The 20193-nt window shown below is 40.0% G+C and overlaps 1 protein-coding gene across 2 annotated transcripts; it reads left to right on the top strand.

The window, feature by feature from the left end:
* The first annotated feature begins 388 nt into the window (after positions 1 to 388).
* TAF7L (TATA-box binding protein associated factor 7 like) lies at positions 389 to 18737 on the top strand. 2 transcript variants are annotated; one of them, XM_032881823.1, is made up of 13 exons: positions 389 to 674; positions 3868 to 3935; positions 4738 to 4816; positions 6304 to 6437; positions 7111 to 7237; positions 7476 to 7531; positions 10698 to 10739; positions 11530 to 11677; positions 12012 to 12125; positions 12726 to 13013; positions 13210 to 13322; positions 14483 to 14542; positions 18126 to 18737. In XM_032881823.1, exons 1-13 carry the CDS (start codon positions 416 to 418, stop codon positions 18165 to 18167), a joined length of 1530 nt encoding a protein of 509 aa, XP_032737714.1. In that variant the 5' UTR covers positions 389 to 415; the 3' UTR covers positions 18168 to 18737. The 2 variants fall into 2 exon arrangements, with proteins under 2 accessions (XP_032737714.1, XP_032737715.1); XM_032881824.1 differs by having other exon boundaries at positions 12729 to 13013.
* Positions 18738 to 20193: the final 1456 nt, after the last annotated feature.

A 20193-nucleotide genomic window follows, 5' to 3' on the forward strand; every position in this document is an offset into this window, starting at 1 on the left:
ATGCCTTCAAGAATATACTACACTACATGAAAAATGAGTTTCATTGGTCTATTTTGTATTTCAACCCTTGATATAAAGATCAGTATATGGAGGGATTCCAAAAGGGACCAAAACAATTTTGTCTAGGTCTGAAACTCTGATAATTTGCCTTCACTGAATGAAAATCTTACCCAGAAGAAATGACTGTACAATAATCAGTCCTCCCAAAATGTTTATTCCTTACGATTAAGTTTAGATATGTATTAGGCAGTAGAGATTTCATCGCTATCATCTTTAACGGGCATCAGCAATGTCTCTTTATATTATCCCTATGTCTTTAAGGAGGATACCTTTGACATCATGTTATGAAAGTTCTGGAACCTTCAAGGTCACATGACTAAAAAGGAAGCCATTTTACAACCTCAAGGAGTAGACCATGGAGCACCCTGAGGGACAGCCTCCGGATCTGTTAGAAAATGATTCAACACCAACAGTTTCAATATCGGAAGCAACCGGCTCAAAAGATCCCAAAATTTCTGTCGACAACGAGGGTGAAACTGTTGGCGACCAGGGCGCCGAAAATGCCAGCTACCAAGTCACCCAAACTGCTGCCGACCACGTCACCAAAGCTGATGCCGACAGCGGCACCCTGGCTGGCGCCACAGCGCCTCAGGAAAACTTACCAGAAGGGAAAGGTAAGTGGCTTAATTTTTTTTTTTTCCTCACAGGTTAAGGTTATTTTTTGGGAGAAAACTGTTAGAAGTTTATTTGAACGGAGACTCACTTTAGGAGAAATAAGCTGTGTTGCTTGTATCCCGGTCTGAAAGAGGTACAACGGCGACTCTCTTGAGGAGAAGAGAACAGCTAATTATGTTAGAGTAGTTTGGGCGCGGATTCTAGTTATTTAACGGTTTTGCACGGCGACGTATTTGTCACCAGGCGAGGTCGTCTCACCGAGGAACAAACCGGTCTAACCTAATGGCTTTGAAGAGCAACCGAATGAACCGCCCCCTTTACAAATATCGCAGTGTACTGCTAAGACTGCCCCGGCTGCCCCGAAGGTCGCCGCTTTGTAAAATGAATTTGTTTGGAAGCTTTGCTCAGCAAGCTTCCCGCCACGCTCAGCGCCTTTCAAGCCTCCTTGCCCAGGCACGCGGTGAACTGGACGCCACCCGCGGGTCCAGTCGGGCCCCGGCCCAGGAGGCGTGGCTAGTCGGGGAAGGGCGGTGCGCGCGTCTCCTACCTGTAGCCACGCCGTCGGGCAGCAGCCGGCCTCCATGCCCGCTGACCGTGAGCCCACTAACGCACTCGCCGGAACCCGCCCCCCACCCCCACCGAGAGAAGAGAGGCGGGCTCCCCCCGCGCTGCTTTTCCGGTCCTGGCGCGGTCGGCGGAGCACGGGGTGAGTCGCGGCTGTCAGAGGGTTCCCGCGCCGGGTCAGCCCCTAGCTCCCGCGCGCCGCACTTCCCTCCCCAACCCGCCTGGACGGCGAGGCGCGAAGGCTGGGGACCCTGGGCCCCGCGGGAGGTTTTCCAGGGAAATTGGATCAGAACCTAGGAGCTGGACTCTTCCTTGGAAGCTGAGTGCCCCTGAGATAAGGATGGAGTGGTCATTGGTTTCAAACTACTGCCAGAGGCTGTGAACTTGAGAAAATACCCATTTAGGCGTGTGCTGACTTGTGCTGCCTGGAGCATGCTGTTAGGCACCCTCCAGTTAGCTGTAATTCTGATTCCAATTCTGATTGCGCTGAAACGAGATGGAGCTGGGAGTGAATGGTGGAGAGCGCTGCTGTTAGTTTAATTACTTATCAAAGAGTGCTTGTCTGAAAAAAAAATGGATGCCTTTTCTTAAATACGATACACCCGGTTTGTTGCATAAATGAAGGTAAAAGGTAACAAATTTTACAACTAATTAAAACTCATTTCAGCTAGGGTTGTCCACCTTCTCTGAAATAGTTTTGGCTTTTATTTTATTTTTTTTTAAGATTTATGTATTCGACAGAGAGAGACACAGTGAGAGAGGGAACACAAGCAGGGGGACTAGGAGAGGGTGAAACAGGCTTCTCGCGGAGCTGGGAGCCCGGCATGGGGCTTGATCCCAGGATTCTGGGATCATGACCCAAGCCAAAGGCAGGTGCCTAACGACTGAGCCACCCAGGCACCCCTGAAATGGTTTTGATTCTTACATTCTTTATTTCTTAAGAGAGGAGTTGCCTGAAAGGCATTGAAATGAACAAAATGCCCTAGTCTTAGTTCTGAAAAATGTAAAAGTTACTTCTGATCTGATAAAATCTTGCTTAGCAGCTAGTTCTTAAAATAATCTGTATTTCTGCCCCAACCTTGTATTTGCTACTTTTCATTCTGTTAGGCAGTGTGCCCAGCTCCAAGAATTTTATTTAATTAACTTTTTTCCTTATGTTCACATTCAGTTTCTGTATCTGTGTGTGTACACACACACACACATACATACATACGTGTGTGTGTATATATATATATATCTTTATATAAGTAGGAAAAGAAGAATTGACTATGGCAAATAATCTCTCTCTCATTTTGGGTGTCTCCTTTTCCACTGCTGACATCTTTTTTGCTTTCTATGCCTTTCTGGTAGTTTCTGAAGTCAGTTTCTGAAGGACTGGTTAATGCCTTTCTGGTAGTTTCTGAAGGACTGGTTAATGATTTCACCATAATACGGTCTTAGGCTCACTTGCATATGTTTTAAAAAATGGTTCCAATGCTTTTAAGTGAGATTCAAATGGTTTACAGAGTATTAGGAGCTGCATTTAACTGGAGATTTTACTCTTACTTAAGGTGTAAGATTTTATAACTTGGTGTATAGGATAATGTCCTTAGAGCATAGGAAGACCTTGTCAGGTTTCATATATGTATATTGCTTTCTTTCCACCTTTTGAGAAAAATTTCCTTAGAAGTCCTTAGAGCCCTAAAACCCAGCATGCAAGCCACTTACAGATATATCCCAAATAGATGGAAAGTTAAATTAAAAATAAAGATGAACGGTGATGAGATTATTTACTTTACAGGAGGTTGTTGTTTGTTTGTTTGTTTTAATAAAGGGATCCATCTTAGGATTCCTTTAAATAACTTTTAGGGGTATTTCAAGTAAGTGGTGGTTGTGAGGATTAAATGAAATAATAGACCTAATACAGTGAAGTACCTGGCATATAGAATGTACACAGTAAATGTTACTAATGAATTGGTTCATTGGGTTTTCTGATCTTTTATATTAGCCTTCAAGAAAGTGTCTATTCCATGAATTTAAGTGTACTCATATAGATGGCCTAGCCATAAGAACTGGACTCCTAACTTTTTTCCAAGATAGCTCAGAGCTGTTGATGCTGACTTTAGAGTTGTAAAAGCTACCTGTTCTCCCATGGGCTTAATTTCTACCAATTTGTTAAAGTGAATGAAATGTTAAAAATTATGCTGTTCATCATAGAACATTTCCACCCATGGTTTTGGTTGATTTTGGCCTTTGGTTGGCCCTCTTCACTGTGGAGACATGTAATTTGCTTCATTAGCCACCACTGAGTTGATGAATTGTGGTCTTTTACCTAACAGTCTAAGGATATCATTAAGAAGACAAAATCATGTTTCATAACAACTATTACTTCATTTGTTATCATGTAATTTGGGCTTTCCTTGGAAAGTCTGCATATATTGAAGGGGAGATGAGGTGACTTTAGAAATGATCAAGTTATGTCAAGTAAGATACTTCAGAGTTGTGCACACATCATTCCAGTGAGGGTTATGGGCAAGATCTTGTATAATGTAACCAGTGCTACCAGAAGTGGTCAGCAGAGCGAGCAAGATGAGTTTTTGGTCACTTTCTGTCGATTTTGTTTTTGCTTTCATGAACTCAAAAACAAAGAGATGAGTAAAAGCCAGGATGAACCTCCTCACGAACTTGAGAACCAGTTTATATTGCGTCTGCCTCCGGTAAGAAACCCTTGTATCTCAGACCAAATATCTTCAGTGCATATGTATTAGCTCTGCTTGGATTCTGTGGCATTTCTATTTAAGGTATGCTATAAAAACTAAGAATATTTGATTCCCAGGAATCACGTTCTATTAACAGTCCTATCTAGTGTGTACTCTTTTAGCAGAATTTCTTTCATCCTGTACATGCTGCCTATCATGTAGGCTGATTTCCTGGCAAACGACTGTGACAGTGAGGGATTCAGTCACTTACCAGAGGTGCTAACAGCCTGTTCACTGGACAGCGGAGATAAGACTTTTAAAATTCTTTCTGTCACCTCCAAAGGGGCAGTAAGGGGAACAACACTATTTCCTCAAATTCATCAGCATGCCAGGCTGTTGAAGCTCATCTTAACATTGTGTTAGGGTCTCTTCTCCCTTTAATACCTGCATTCAAGTAGTATTTAGTCTAAGCAAGCTATATTAAAGACGGGTTTCAGAAAGGTATTTTCCCAGTTAGATCTACCTAATATACCCAGTAAACTGCAGCTTAACCCTTTCCTTAGCAACTACAACTGCAGGGCGGGAATGTAGAGCTAGAAAAAGGCACTAACTGTAGCAGCTAAGAAACAACACTGAGACCAGAGTCAGCTTCATCCTAACTTGCCTTACCCAGTGCACGGTATGCCATGGTGCATGGCATTGTTCTTAACATTTGGGAGGTTTAAGGTTTTATTTAAGGGAGCACTATCTGTGACATATCTCTATTAGTTGCCAAGCAGAGTATTCATCCTTCTGATTTTTCAACCTCCCTTCTTTTTAGGAACATGCATCTGCTGTCAGGAAGATACTACATTCTAGAAGTGTTGCCATGAAGAATAAACTCAAAATTGACTTATCTTGTAAGTAGTTAATATCCATTTGCCATACATTGAACAGTAATTTATTAGGAGATTGCTATGTGCCAGACACTATACAAGATACTAAGGATATGGTCTCTGCCTTGATAGACTCTAAGAAGTCTTAAGAAGCCTTAAGTCACTTTCATAGCTTCTTATTGAGGAAAGGAAGTAGAAATTATGTAATTTGAGGTAATTATTATAGTGTATATAAGGAAAAACATGGGGGCCAACTATGAGATTTGTATACTGCTGTTTGTCTCATATATACAGGCTTTGTGATTTCTGACTGTCCAGGGGAATGACAAATGAATACTGTTCTTTGTTTATAAAAATCACATATCTTTCTCTCTGTTAAATATTTATTAGGTGTTTTAAATACAGAGAAGTATATAAAGAAGAAAATTTTAAATGGTCTATAATACCATCACTCAGGTAGCCCTTATTAACATTTTTAAACAGGTAATACAAGTTCATGGTTAGAAAATTCGTGTAAAACAGAAGAGTTCAAAAAATAAAGTGAACCTCTCCTTTGCAGTTCCCCAATGTTAATGCCAAAGATAACTAATAATAATTGTTTCTCCTTGTATTTCCTTACAGACAAAATTTTTATGCACAAGACAAACATTTAAATCATCTGTATCTTTAAAGTTACTTTATTTATTTTTTAAAGATTTAATTTATTTGACAGAGGGAGACAGAGAGAGAGGGAACACAGGCAGGGTGAGTGCAAGAGGGAGAAGTAGGGTCTTCCTGCTGGGCAGGGAGCCTGATGCAGAGCTTGATCCCAGGATCCTGGGATCATGACCTGAGCCAAAGGCAAACGCTTAATGACTGAGCCACCCAGGCACCCCTAAAGTTAAAGAATTAAAGACACAAAAAGAATCTATCCTACATCATTCTGCATTTTTCTTCTTCACTTACTATTAGAAGATTTCACTTGAATCTTCTTGTGTTAAAGGACATTCATGTTTGAGACATCTGTGCAGGAATCAGGGTTGTCAGCATTTGAATATATGTATTCCTACTGTATATGGATATTGTTAAGGATAATATCTTTGTGAAGGTAACTAGAGATTATAACTTCAGATTTACTAGCACCATTCTGGGATCAAACCTTCCTTCACTTGACCCTTTGAAAATACCCATGTGTGATGACATAAGCGAGTGCTTCTAATAGTGTCAAAATGAATGGGTTTGAATGGAGTTTGCCTTTCAGGAGGAGACTGGAAACACTTACCACTTCATCCACATTTAGTTCACAGGGATTAGGAAAAAAAACTTACCTACTTTTGATCAAGTAGCATAAACATCTACCCTGCCTTCTTTGCTCTGGGAAGTTACTAATTACATACACAATTCTAGCATGATGATAGTAGGTTTTGCTGAAAGACTAGTCTGTCCCACGTAAGTCTTCATTACTGAGACTCTAGGAAGCTTAAGAATGCATTAGGAAGATGTCAACTTTAATTTTTCCTACTTCTCTTCAGCTGATGGACGTCATGCAGTTGTTGATGTAGAAGATGTCTCACTAGCTGCAAAGGTGGTTGATTTGCCATGTGTTATTGGAAGCCTGAAAACTCTTGATAAAAAAACTTTTTATAAAACAGCAGATATTTCTCAGGTATGGATGAGTATTCCTCATCTACTAGCTCTTACATCCTTCAAGGAATCCCTTTCTCCCTACTTTTCTCTTTCTTTCAGTTCTTCTTCCCACTTGGTGAATGGCTGCTTATTGTTTCTAATTCCAGCTCGATTGTACAGAAATACAATGTCATGTTCTGATTTGGTGTTTGATCCATAATTTTTGACTACTTAATTTTATCCAGATAGCTTTTAGCTAATAAAGGTTTATGTTTGCCATTTATAATGATTTCATCTGAAAAAAAAATGAGGGTCTGGGATCTTCTGAACTTTCTGCTAAAGCAAGATGCTGTGAAATTTGTAGATTTATGTTTGTTCTTTTTCATTATCTTAACTGTTGATTTCTTGTTTGTCTTCTAAATCAAACTGCTAAAATATATTTGTTTAGAACATATTTCCTCTGCAGTGGTAAGCATTTGAGCTAAAACAAACAAATAAAAACAAAAACAAAACCCAGAATCTGTATACAATGCTGTGGAGACAGACAGAGAGAATGAATATGGATGTATATTAATACTTGGTTTTCTGGAATTGCCAAGTAACGTTCTCCTTATTTCTATGCTCCCGGATTTCTGGTAGTAAGAATGACCACAATTCATTACTAACACAAGATTTGGGGTCATAGTCAACTTCTTTATCTTTGTTAAATGTAGATGCTTGTGTGCACTGCTGATGGTGATCTCCACTCTTCTCCAGAAGAACCAGTTACCTCTACTGATCTTAAAGTAATCAGGAAAAATGAAAAAGAGAGACAGAAAAAATATGTCTGGAAGCATGGCAGTAAGTCACCAGCCCCTTGCTCATTCTGGCTGACTACATTTATCTGCTGAATCCTAATTACTTCTGACCTGTTACCACACTTAGGTGTTTGGTTTGTTAGGCATCTAGACACTCTTAAAGGAACAGGTCATGTCATGAGCCAGTAGCTTATAGCATGACCTTTCTCTTTATCAAATTCAGATAGATGTGTGACTACCAACAGTCATATATACATTTCACCATGTTGAATTTATTTTAGTTACTCCACCACTTAAGAATGTCAGAAAGAAAAGGTTCCGCAAAACAACAAAAAAGGTTAGTTGCATGCTACTTCTGTGTCTACTGGGTGCATTGGAAGAGGATTATGAGTGGGGAGGAAAGGGACACAGTCAGTTGGGGATTAATTTGTTCATTCCTTTATAGGTTCAATAAAGTTTTATTGTGAGCTAAATGCCAGGCACTGTGTGGTAGCAACTGGGATTCTATAGTGCACAAAAACCAGACCTGATCATTTAGGGATCTGGATGTGTCATGAATTTGAAACTCCTGCTAATGCTTTCAGTTTTCATTTGCAGGATCTAGTTTTAAAGAACTGAGAATTGAGAACTGTCATTATATTCCTAACCTTACCTCAGACTTGGAGAACCTTGGACAAGCTACAGGATTATTGTGGCTTGGCTTTTTCTTTTTTTCTTTTTTTTAAGATTTTATTTATTTATTTGACAGAGATCACAAGTAGGCAGAGAGAGAGAGAGAGGAGGAAGCAGGCTCCTTGCTGAGCAGAGAGCCCAATGTGGGGCTCAATCCCAGGACCCTGGGATCATGACCCGAGCCGAAGGCAGAGCCTTTAACCCACTTGAGCCACCCAGGCACCCCAGCTTTTTCTTTTTTCAATTAACTTTTAATTTTGAAATAATTGTAGGTTCACATGCAGGTGAAAGAAAGAAAAGAGAGATACCGTGTGCTCTTTATCCAGTTCTCATCATTGTAACTCTTTGCAAAACTACAGTACGTTATCACAAACAGGAAATTGATATTATATGATTCACCAATCTTATTCAGATTTCTCCAGTTTTACATGTACGTGCGTGTGTGTGTGTGTTTAGTTCTGTGCAGTTTTATCCCATGTGTATGTTCATATATCCGCCTATAAGTCAAAATACTATGCAGTTCCATTACCACAAGGATCCCTCATCTTGCCCCTTTAAAAAATATTTAAAGATTTATTTACTTATTTCAGAGAGAATAAATGAATGGGAGAAGAGGCAGAGGGAGAGAATCTTCAAGCAGACTCCCCACTGAGTGTGGAGCCGGACGCAGGGCTTGATCTCATGACCCTGAGATCACAACCTGAGCTGAAACCAAGAGTCACACTCTCAACCAACTGAGCCACCTAGGCACCCCATTGCCCTTTTATAGTCACACTCATCTCCCTCCAGCCCTACTCCCTCAGTCTCTAACCCCTGGCAATCACTGTTATGTTCTCCATCTCTTTAATGTAGTCATTTTCAGAATGTCATATAGATGGACTCATACAATGAGTAATAGTTAATACTGGCTTTTCCCCACACTAAACATTACTCCATTAAGATCCATGTAAGTCATTGCATATATCAATAGTTTGTTCCTGTCATTGCTGAGTAGTATTCCATCATATGGTTGTACCACAGCTTGTTAAACTATTCACTCATTGGCGGACATCTGTGTTGTTTTCAGTTTTTTACTATTCTAAATAAAGCCGCAAGCAGGTTTTCGTGTGAACATAAGTATTGGTATCCTTGGGACAAATGCCTAGGAGTGCAGTCGCTGGGTCCTGTGGTACTTGAATGTTTTGTTTTGTTTTGCTTTGTTTTCAGAGGGGGAGGGGCAGATGGAGAGGGAGAATCTTTTTTTTTTTCAATAGTTATTGATTAGAGAGAGAGAACACATGCAGGTGGAGAGGAGAGGAGCAGAGGGAGAGGGAGAGACTCAAGCATGCTCCTCACTGAGCGTGGAGCCTGATGCTGGGCTCGATCCCCCAACCCATGAGATCGCAACCTGAGCTGAAACCAAGAGTCAGATGCTTAACTGACTGAGCCACCCAGATGCCCCTTGAATGTTTAGTTTTCTAAGAAACTACCATATGGTTTCCAAAGTGGCTTTAACATTGTACATCCCACCAGCAGTATACTTGTGATCCAGTTACTCTACAGTCTAACCAGAATTAGGTGTTTGTCACTATTTTTTATTTTAGCCATTCTGATAGGTGTGTAGTGATCTCATTGTGGTATGAGTTTGCTTTTCTCTGATGGCTAATGGTGTCAGACACCTTCTCATATTTTTTTTGCCACCCATATATTTCACTTCAGTGAAATGTCTGTTCATGTCTTTTACCCATTTTCTAAATGGATTTTTTATTATTGAGTTTTAAGAGTTCTTTTAATATTCCAAATACTAGCATTTTGTCAGATATGTAGAAATTTGAAAATATGTTCTCCTATTCTGTAGTTTGTCTCTTCATCTTACCCACAGGGCCTTTCAAAGAGTAAAAGTTTTTTGTTTGGTTGAGTCCAAAGTATTAACTTTTCCTTTTAAAGATCGTCCCTTTGTGTCAAGTTTAAGTACTCTTTGCCTAGCCCAGATCCTGAAGATGTTCTCCTATTTCCTCTTTTCTAAAGTTTTACATTTTACATTTAAGCCTGCAATCCATTTTTGACCTAATTTCTGAAGACTTTTTAATAATTTATTTGAGAGAGGTAGCGAGTGAAAGAGTTTGAGAGAACGAGTAGGGGGAGAGGGACAGAGAGAGAGAGAAGCAGACTCCCCACTGAGCAGGAGCCCTAGATCATGACCTGAGCTGAAGGCAGGTGCTTACCTGGCTGAGCCACCCAGACATCCCTAGTTCAATATTCATTTTTTTTTCTTGCATCTTGCATGTCCAGTTGCTCCTGCACCATTTGTTAAAAAGTCTATCCTTCTTCCACTGTATTGCTTTTATACCTTGTCAGAATCCCTTGAGCATATTTGTATGTGTCTGTTTCTGGGTTCCCTATTCTGTTCCATTGATCTGTATGTTGATCCTTCTACTCATATCACAGTGTAGCTATGTAAGTCTTGAGGTCAAGAAGATTGTTCTTTGTTTTTCATTGTCAAGATTGTTTTAGCCATTCCAGAGCCTTTACCTTTCCACATAAATTTTAGAGTATGTTTGAAGTTTAGAAAACGTTTTCTGTGTCCACAGACAATTTTGTTGGAATTTTGGTAGGAATTGCATTAACCCTATATATAGATCAATTTGGGGGAGAATTAACAACTTTACTGAGTTGAATATCTTAGTCTATGAACACAGTTGCCTTGGCTTTTCTACTGTCAGTCAACAGCATTTTTTGAGTGCCTATTAAATGAATGTAAAACTAAGTTAATGATTTTATAATTCTTTAAGCTTTAGTGAAGTAGAACAATCATAATATAACTTTATTGTTTATTGTGTTTTATTTTGTAGCTCACCGATTTCAAACAAACTGAAGAAATCAGCTTTCCTGAGGTAGAACAATCATAATATAACTTTATTTTTTACCCTTAGTGTGTTTTATTTCATTGCTTATTTCAAGCAAATCAAAGAAATCATAAAGGTTACTTTTAAGCCAGACTTCTCATCTCTAACTTCTACTGCCATGCACAGAGACTGAATTTGATTCACTTAAAAATGGATTCATTGTTTAATGTGTGATAACTCCTAGAGGAAAAGATACAATTTGACTAGTGACTCTGTATTCTAATCTGTTTTTTGTTCTGGTACTTACTTTAAAACCCATTTCTTGGAAGCCAGGGTTCACTTTTACCAGCAGTTGTTTGCAATTGCTTATTCCCTTTCAAAGTTCTAATTTCTATTTGTGGCATGACGAATTGGTTGCTGTGGAGATAATTGTCTAAAATTGGATTTAAGGGAGAACATGTAGCTAAGACCCAGTTTTTATAGGAAGATCTTTAATAATAAAGATGTGGAGAAGTGAACTCTGGGAATTTGGATCTTTAGACCAAATCACTTCTAAATAACAAATAAGGAATTGTAGTTCTTTGCCAATATGTGTCAGAGCAAATAGTTAATAAATGAGACCTAAAGGTTGTGCTTCTGAGAGAGGTCTTTAACACAGAGTTGCAGATTGAAAAAATTAAATGTCTCAAGTAATTTGTTTTGGGGGGGGTGGATAAGCTTACTGTACAAAAACCTAGATGCTAGTCAAAGATTCCTTTGTAAATAGAATGATTTAATGTTGAAATTTGATTGCATGCATATTAAAGAAGCCTAATTATTTGAATTCATTTGTATGTAGGAAAAGAGCATTCCTGCAAAACACAGGGTGTTAAACGACCTTACTGGTATCCCCCCTTCTCCCACTTTGGTTCAGTACATTGAATCTCCTGATGTGGAAAAGGAAGTGAAAAGACTCTTGTGTTCAGATGCTGAAGCTGTCAGTGCTCGTATCCTTTTATACTAAATCTTTTATGTGTAATCTCTTCCACCCCATATGCACTTGCTTACAAGCCCTTATTTCTGTTATTTGTGTGCACATTTTCATGTGTAGAACTTAAGATTTTGGAGATGTTACTTCCTAGCTAGGAACAGTAAATTCACGTGATAGAAATGTATTTACTTGTGTAACTCAGTATAAGGTACTTCTTCATACTAGAATACAGATACAAATGGCCCAAAGTTGGACTAAATTAAATAGCATTTTCAGCCAGAGAGCCTCTTCCCTTTCAATTGTGCCTACTCCTTTATTTCTGCTTGTTCCCTAACTGATCCAACTTTCAGGATGGGAAGTCATTGCTGAAGATGAAACCAAGGAAATAGAGAGTCAGGGCTCTATCCCAGGCTTTGCACTATCCCCAGGAATGAGTGACTATAAGCAGCATCATATCTCATCAGGTATGTTTATAAAGGCAAAACAAGAACTTCGGAGAGGGCAGGTGTTGACTGTGTGAAAGGACAGTTTCCATAGACTCACAGGCCAATCACAGAAAAAGGAGGCCTTTTCCCTTCTTCCTCTTATTGGTCCCTCAGCACTTCAGGGGTTTTAGATTGGTGTTCTTTTTTTTTTAAGATTTTATTTATTTATTTGCAGACAGAGATCACAAGTAGGCAGAGAGGCAGGTAGAGAGAGAGGGGGAAGCAGGCTCCCTGCTGAGCAGAGAGCCCGATGCAGGGTTCCATCCCAGGACCCTGGGATCATGACCTGAGCTGAAGGCAGAGGCTTTAATCCACTGAGCCACCCAGGCACCCTTAGATCAGTGTTATAATCTCCCATCCATCCCTGGTATTCTAAATGCCTTGATCATTGAATACATGAAAGAATGTTAGTGTTATGCATTTCCCATCATTGTTCTAGGAAGGGAATAATCTTCCTTCAGTAAAATTATTAAAGTCTTTGGTTGTCTGGTGAATTTGAGGGGAGGGAGTATAATTTCAGCTAGACTGGGAGTCATTTGAAGATCCATACACTTTCATCTTCCTCTTCCTTAAAACCAGTAGGATATGGTATGCTTCGGGAGGTGTTCAGTGATTCTAGCAGTAACAGTGATGATGATGATGATGATGATGACGACGACGATGACGATGACGAGGAGGAGGATGATGACAATAAGGAGGATGAGGAGGAGGATGAGGAGGATGAGGATGAAGAGGATGACTATGATGAGGAGTATAAAATTGAGGAAGAGGATGAAGATTATTATGAAGAGGATCTGGAAAGGGAGCTACAGGCCAAGTTCTTTGCATCTGGCCAGTATGAGGCAAAGGAAGAAGCCAGTTCAATAGGTAAGTTATAGAGGAAAAACCAAAGGGGTGGGACAGAGTGGGCAGCAGTGCTGAAGATGGACTGTAAATACATGTTAGATGCAAGGCTAGGTTTGAGAAGTTATTGCTGAGATATGTAGTGGAGTTTTAGTTGATTTTGATCTCGGTCCACTAGTTTAGGCTATGTTTAGATAAAATTTCTGTCTATCTCTGTTAGTTATGGATATTCAGAAGCAGATTCATTACATGGAGAAAAAGCTCCAAGAGATTCGATGCAAAGCACAAAGACAGAGGAATCTCATAATGAAAGTGGAAAACCTGGCGCTCAAGGTAAATTCCTGTTGGCTGGGATAAAGATATCTTGATATCTTACTTTCGAAAACCCATTGTTGTGTTTCTATTCATGTTGTCTCTATGCAGCATTCTTATTCATTTGCACACCTAAACAACCTCCTCGAAACCCCTAAGAGAATATAACCGTATTCCTTTTACCTGAGTAATTTTGATCATCTTGCATAAGCAGTTTTGGGAGGAGACCAGGAAACTTGAGATAGTAATTACCAATATTGAACAGCTGTCATGTGAAAGGCATAACTATTTTCCATGTATCATCTCATTTCATCCTCACATTCCTGAAACACAGGCATTGTCTCTAGTCCTATTTTATAGATAAGGAATTGAAAATCCAAAGAGGTTAAGTAACTTGCCAGGGACCACAGTAAGTATAAGACATAGATTGAATCCCATTGTTTGTACCAAAATGTATTCATTGCAGTGAAAGAAAATTAACTAAATTCATATTTAAATGTTATGATGCATGCCTGAACAAGAATAAATATCTTGCTTTATTTTTGTTAATACACATTTCAACCAAAGGAAAATGTATGTTTAGGCCTTATTTGCATCTTTTTTTTAGTGAGGGAAATTCTGAAGCATCTGGAAAATTCCTTGCCAGATTTCATTTTTTGGAGAGCTGTAGTCATCAAAATGGAGCAGTGTGACATAGAACTATACCTATTTAGAGTGTTGTCCTTTAGAATAACCAAGTGAGATGATAGATGTGGACATGCTTTGGAAGATACAGCTGTATGGTATTATTATGATGTTGTATGAAGTACTAGTTAGGAATAGTAATATTCTGTCCTAGTGCAGGGAAGTCAGTGAGTCAGCATCAAATTCCAAGCCAGCTTTTTAAATAGTTCACCATAGTCAAAGGATTTGTGCTAAAAGTAGAAAAAGTTAACCTGAAGGCATTCTAACCATTTATTTTAGGGCAAGAAAAAAAAAGTGCTGTGGGTAGGGTTATAAAAGCAAATCAGATGGCTTTGTAGTTAGGGGGTACAGTTTTTTTTACTCTAAATCCTTTAAAAAGAGTATTCTTTTGTTTCAACTGAGTTTTCTTATCAAATTATTTGCCAAACTCCTTGTGTCACTTGGTTCTCTTTTCCCTTAAGACTCAGCATTCATCATTTATGCAATTTGTTTTCCAGAATCATTTACAGTCTGTGCTGGAGCAGCTTATATTACAGGAAATGCAAAGAAAAGAGCAGGTGAGTGTGTTTTCCAATCAACGAGGAAACTTTGATACAAAGACTCACCCACCCTACCCCCAGTGTCATTTCTGGCTGCTCCTTTCACAGGAGTAGTAATGGCCAAATCTTCTAAATGAGAGGTAGCAGGCTGGAGTAAGGTTTTTGTGAAAATTCACTCATTCAATAGATATCAAATGCCTATTAAGTGAAAAGCATAAGATGTACAAACAGTGTTGAATAAGATAGTTCTTGTCCTCGTGGAGATGACTGTCTAACATGGAAGACTGGTAGTGAAAAAAATAGCATACAAATCTAAAAGTACAAATTGTGAAGAAATGCTGTGAAGGAGAAAAAAAAAATCCATGGTGATATTTGAATAAAAAGAGTAGTGCTTTAAACGGAATTAAATTAAAATGATTGGCCTTTCTGAGGAAGCAATATTTCCGCTTTGACCTATGGGATAAGCCCAGGTGTAGAGGGACTGGAGAGCCTCTTGGGTGGGTCCCACATGGGAATATGCCAGGTCCCACATTGGGTAAGAACTTGGCCTCTTGGAGGACTTCTGGAGTATTTAAACCAAGGAAGAGAGTGACTTAACATAAGGTTGCAGAAGTAGGCAGAGGCCATAGCGTGTGGTCCTTTGCAGGCCACAGGAAGGAGGATGGGTTTTCGTATTAAGTGCAGTGGGAAACCCATGAAGAGTTTTAAGTGGGATAGTCACATTTACACTTGATCCTAGCCAAAAGGCCAAGAAACAATAGGAGGGTCACATTTAATTCAAATTTTTTAAAAGATCACTCTGATTATTATTGGGAGAATGGATTATAGGGGGGCAGGAGTTGAAGCAGGGAGGCCACTTAGGAGGCTGTGTGGCAGTTTCTTAAGAGGTGATCACAACTTTCATCACCCCAGAAAAAAACCTATACTCATTAGCAGTCACTCCCCATTTCTTCTGGATTCTTCCCACCTGCCAAACCTAGGCAACCATGAAAGTACTTTCTGCTTATTTTATCTAAAAGGAAATAATATGTGGTCTTTTGTATCTGCTTCTTTCACTTAGCATAAGGCTTTCAAAGTTAATCCATGCCGTGGCATGTATCAGTAGTTTATTCCATTTTGTGGGTGGATAATATTCCAATATTCCATGGTTGTGTGTGTGTGTGTGTGTGTGTGTGTGTGTGTCCATACCATACATACCATGTTTTGTTTATCCATTCATCCATCGATGGACATTTGGGTGGTTTCCCCGTTTTAGCTATCATGAATAATGCTGTCGCAAACATTCATATATGAGAGAATGTATTTTAAAAATAGAGTTGATGGGACTTGGGTCAATTAGTGGGTGTTGAAGGAAGTGTTAAGGATGCATGCCAGACTTCTAACTTGAACAACTGTATTATTTAAAACCACAAGAGAGGGGCACCTGGATGGCTCAGTCGTTAAGCATCTGTCTTTGGCTCAGGTCATGATCCCAGGGTCCTGGGATTGAGCCCTGCATTGGGCTCCCTGCTCAGCGGGAAGCCTGCTTCTCTCTCTCCCACTCCCCCTGCTTGTGTTCCCTCTCTCGCTGTATCTTTCTCTGTCAAATAATAAATAAAATCTTTTAAATAAATAAATAAAGCCACAAGAGAGTCATCAGAGTGAAAGGAAAAGAGGGTAATGTGGGAGTGAGGGTCAAGTAGCTGTACAGGAAATGTATGTTGACTTAAGCCCTAAAAAATTGAGGATAACAGTTATAAAGGAACTGGAGGTCATATGCTGATGCGCTTAACATGGGGCTGTTAAGGTAGAGACATCCCTCATCCCCATTCCCCATACCAGCAAGGCTAGGGGAATTCTTACGTATATTCCCTTCCCCTCAGCAGATCACTTAACCAAACACTGCTTATAAACAACCATGTGAAAAATTAGTGCCAAATTGCTTTAGCACTCACCAAACATCTTTGTTTTCATCCATGTAAATAGTATTGGAGAAGTGCTATTTTCAACACAGAAATGTAGCCATAAACTCGATTCACTCATAGTCCTTTATGTTAGCTCGTTTTGTCAGTGTAGACGGGTGCCTACCTTAAGCTAGGCTCTGCAGGGAGCTACAAAATGCTTACAACCCAGTCTCTGCCTCCATCTGGGGAGAGATCCATGAAAGGGACAGGAATTTAAAGGAATGCGGGCTCACTTTTGTCCATAGAGATTAGGGAGACTCCATGGAGAAATGGTGTTTGGCTGGAGCCTTCAAAGGTGGGTAGGGTTTTAATAAGAATATAGGGAAAGGAGGGTGTTCTGTATAGAAAGCAGAGTGGCTCAGAGGTGCTCTGGACAGGCTAGAGTTGAGACTTTCAGTGTAGGACGTAATAAGCCATCAAAGTTTTCTACCTGGGGAGTAACTCAGGAAGACTTATCCGCCAGCAGCAAGTAGATGACATTAGAGTGGAGAAAGATTATAGGAAGCTCCAAGTGATAGAAGGAATCAGAGCTTAACAATTGATTGGATTTACAGGGCAAGAAGCAGAACACAGAGGAGTCCAAAGCCTGAGTACAGGGAAAATGGTATCCCTCTAAGAGAAGACATCAGGAAGGGAATTATGGGGGGCGGAGGGTGGAGAAGTTGATGAGCTAAACTGGAAGCATGGTGTGTTGGAAGCACTTTTGAAAATGGGAGAGTAGAGGCTGGCTCATGCAGAGAAATGATCACTGAAGTTGTGGGGATAGATGAGTTAGCCAGGGTGACTGTTTAGCAAGAAGTCTGAACCTGGGGTGGTGAGAGAAAGAGCCTACAAAGGGGAAAGAACTGGAATAGTCAGTGGTTGTAATCATGTCATCATCTGGGCATAAAGAGCCTCTAAATTACCATAGGAAGCAATTCTAGCCATTCGGTAGACGATGTGCATCATAGAATCATTTTGTAATGTTCCATTCCTTTCATTTCACAGAATGAAAATCTACACTGGTATGGAGTGACCTAAACTGAGTAATACTCAGAAACTATCTTTGTCCCAAAGATAGTACACCTTTCTTAATGTTACTGGTCACTTTGCCATTTCAAGGGAAAAAAAAAATTAAATCCTATGCCACAGACTGCTCAGGACTTCTGACTTAGAAAGAATCAAAACAAGAAGAACATCATCAGGCTCCCTATTGGTCAGATATCTGGCTCAGTTTCTAAGTGTCTCATAACATGGCAAGAAGCAGCAGCTAAGACATGGTTTAAGAGCCAGCATGTTCAGTGGGACAAAAGGCTATCCCAGCTGCTTTAGTTTTGGACTCTTCAAATAAGGCTACAGTGATACCTCTGTACACTCTTTCCAGAAGCATAAAGTCTTAACAGCAAGCATATTTCATTTTTAAGCATATTCAACGTTAAAGCTTCCTTTTATAAGTTTGGCACCAAAAAAAAAAAAAAAAAAAGAAAGAAACCCAGCATGCAGCATTGTACATGCATTTTTGACCGTGCACCATTTTTTGGGACATTGCAAGACTAAGATAACCTTATAAACACTAAGTTACAGTAGTTCTTTTGGGTTCCTACAAGTAAATTCTAGATCAAGTAATGGAACTTAAGATTTCAGATGAATTTTTCATGTTTTTCCACCTCTCCTTTCAGCTCATTTCCCTACAGGAACAACTGAAATATTTTTTGAAGTGAGAGAGCCTTCAGCCTGGCACATAAACCTTGGATTCACTCTCTAGACTGCTGAAGACTGGATGAATTGTATGTGTTTCTGTCCCTTTCATTGCCTTATGTTGAGTCATTTGTATTTGTTTATCTGAACCTTTGTCTGCTAGTCAAATTTGAAGTTTAGGGTTGTGGAGAAAGGGACAGAATATAAAACAGTAGTAGACCTAAAAACCCAACTCAGTATGGAACTTGGCTTCTCTTTACCAATTTGAGAATTGCTTCTATTGCTTCTGCTCTGCTGATGCCATCAAATGATTTAGCCATGCTTGCCAAAGACAGATAGTCTAGCCTGAAGGCCATCCAGCTGGTTTGCATATGTTTGCAGTTCCCTTCCCCTGTTAATTTTAAATATTTCCTAAAACATAGAACGAATCATTTCTACCAAAGGCTAGGAACTGCCACAGTGAATTAAGTGTCTACCTCACAGCAGTTAACGCTAGGTTGTATCCTGTCTCTGTTAAGGTAATAGGAGCTGCTTTCCTGCTCAGGGATGATTTCTTGCTGCTGCTATCTTTGTTCTGTTGCATTTTTAGAATTGCGTCTAGTTATTATTTGTCAGCTAAGAGAATAGTTAGAGCAGAGATGAAATTCTGGGCTATTATCCCTATTCTGAGCCTCTTCATCCTAACCGCTGCCAGAAGAGGTTAGGAAAACTCAGATGCCTGTGAAGCCTCTGAAGAGTCCCTTAAAAACCCTGGGTGGGTTGTTTTTGGTTTTTTTGTTTGCTGTATTGTTAAAAAGTTTTCTGGTCTGTGTTCTTTAAGCAATAAATGAATTTCTCATTTTAAATGGATTGCTGTCACTTTATTAAACTGCTCCCATGATGAGTGCAGTCCTACCCAAAAGGAAACTAGAGAGACAGGCAATAAAACTCTACCATTAGAAAATGACAGAAGATGGTGTCCATACTGGGGCATCCTTCGAAATAGCCCCTGGGATAACTCCTAATGAACTAAGCAAGTCATCTCCTATTGACCGCATAGCCCTGGGATTTTGAGAAAGCATATAGAGAAGTGATTAAAAAAATGGCAGCTCCCATATTTGCATCAAATTTCCATTACGTTGTACTGATAAACATGCAAGGTTGGAATCCTGGCTCTGCCATTCACCTTGGGCAAGTCCCTATACCTCTTAGAGCCTCTGTTATTTTCTCATCTGGAAATCAAGGATGATAATGTTTATGACCAAGAGGCGTCTGAGGGTTTTCTGGAGGTAGTCCAGCTAGACCCAGGTCTGGTCCCAGTTGATGGAGTCAGTGCTGCTCTAGGAAATGTACTCCCAAGTTTTCTGTGCCATTTTTAGTGCTCCCGTTCCAAGTTGAAGTTAATAAGACAGGGGCAGTGAAGAGCAGGTCAATATGTATGGGCAGGCCCCATAGAAGAGAATGGAAGATGGAAGGAATGCTGAGTGCAAATGCAGGGAAGAAGTGGAACCAAGGGGGCTACACATCTTAAGGGCAAATGAAATGAAGTTAAGATTAGTAGAGAAGTTAGAGGACAGCTTAAAAATAAGGATGATATAAAAATGATTTTTTTTTCAGGGACACCTGGGTGGCTCAGCTGGTTGGGCATCTGACTCTTGGTTTCAGCTCAGGTCATGGTCTCAGGGTCATGGGCTTAAGCCCTGCATCAGGTTCTGTGCTGGGTGTGGAGCCTACTTGGGATTCTCCCTCTCCCCATTTTCCCTGTGCTCTCGCGGTCTCTCTCAAAAAAAATTTTTTTTCAGAAACCCAGGCTTTAAAAGATGAGGAGGAGAGTGGGGGAAAGGAATTGAGTATCAGAGGCAGAAGGTGTTGGGGAAGAAGCAAAGTTGGAAAAGACAGGCCTTTCCAGCTGAAGGAAGGTAGGGGACTGGAGCAGAAACAGAAAGCATCCTGGGCACATGGCTGGAGAGACTGAGGCTAGTGAGGGCGGCATATATGCCACAGGTGGCATCTAGAGGTGAGAGAGGTAGAAGAGCCCTAGTTTAGCCTCTGTCCAATCCTACAGCCCAA

The sequence above is a fragment of the Lontra canadensis genome, unplaced genomic scaffold, assembly GCF_010015895.1.
Source record: "Lontra canadensis isolate GAN:19392208 unplaced genomic scaffold, GSC_riverotter_1.0 scaffold77, whole genome shotgun sequence".
NCBI classification, from domain to species: domain Eukaryota; kingdom Metazoa; phylum Chordata; class Mammalia; order Carnivora; family Mustelidae; genus Lontra; species Lontra canadensis.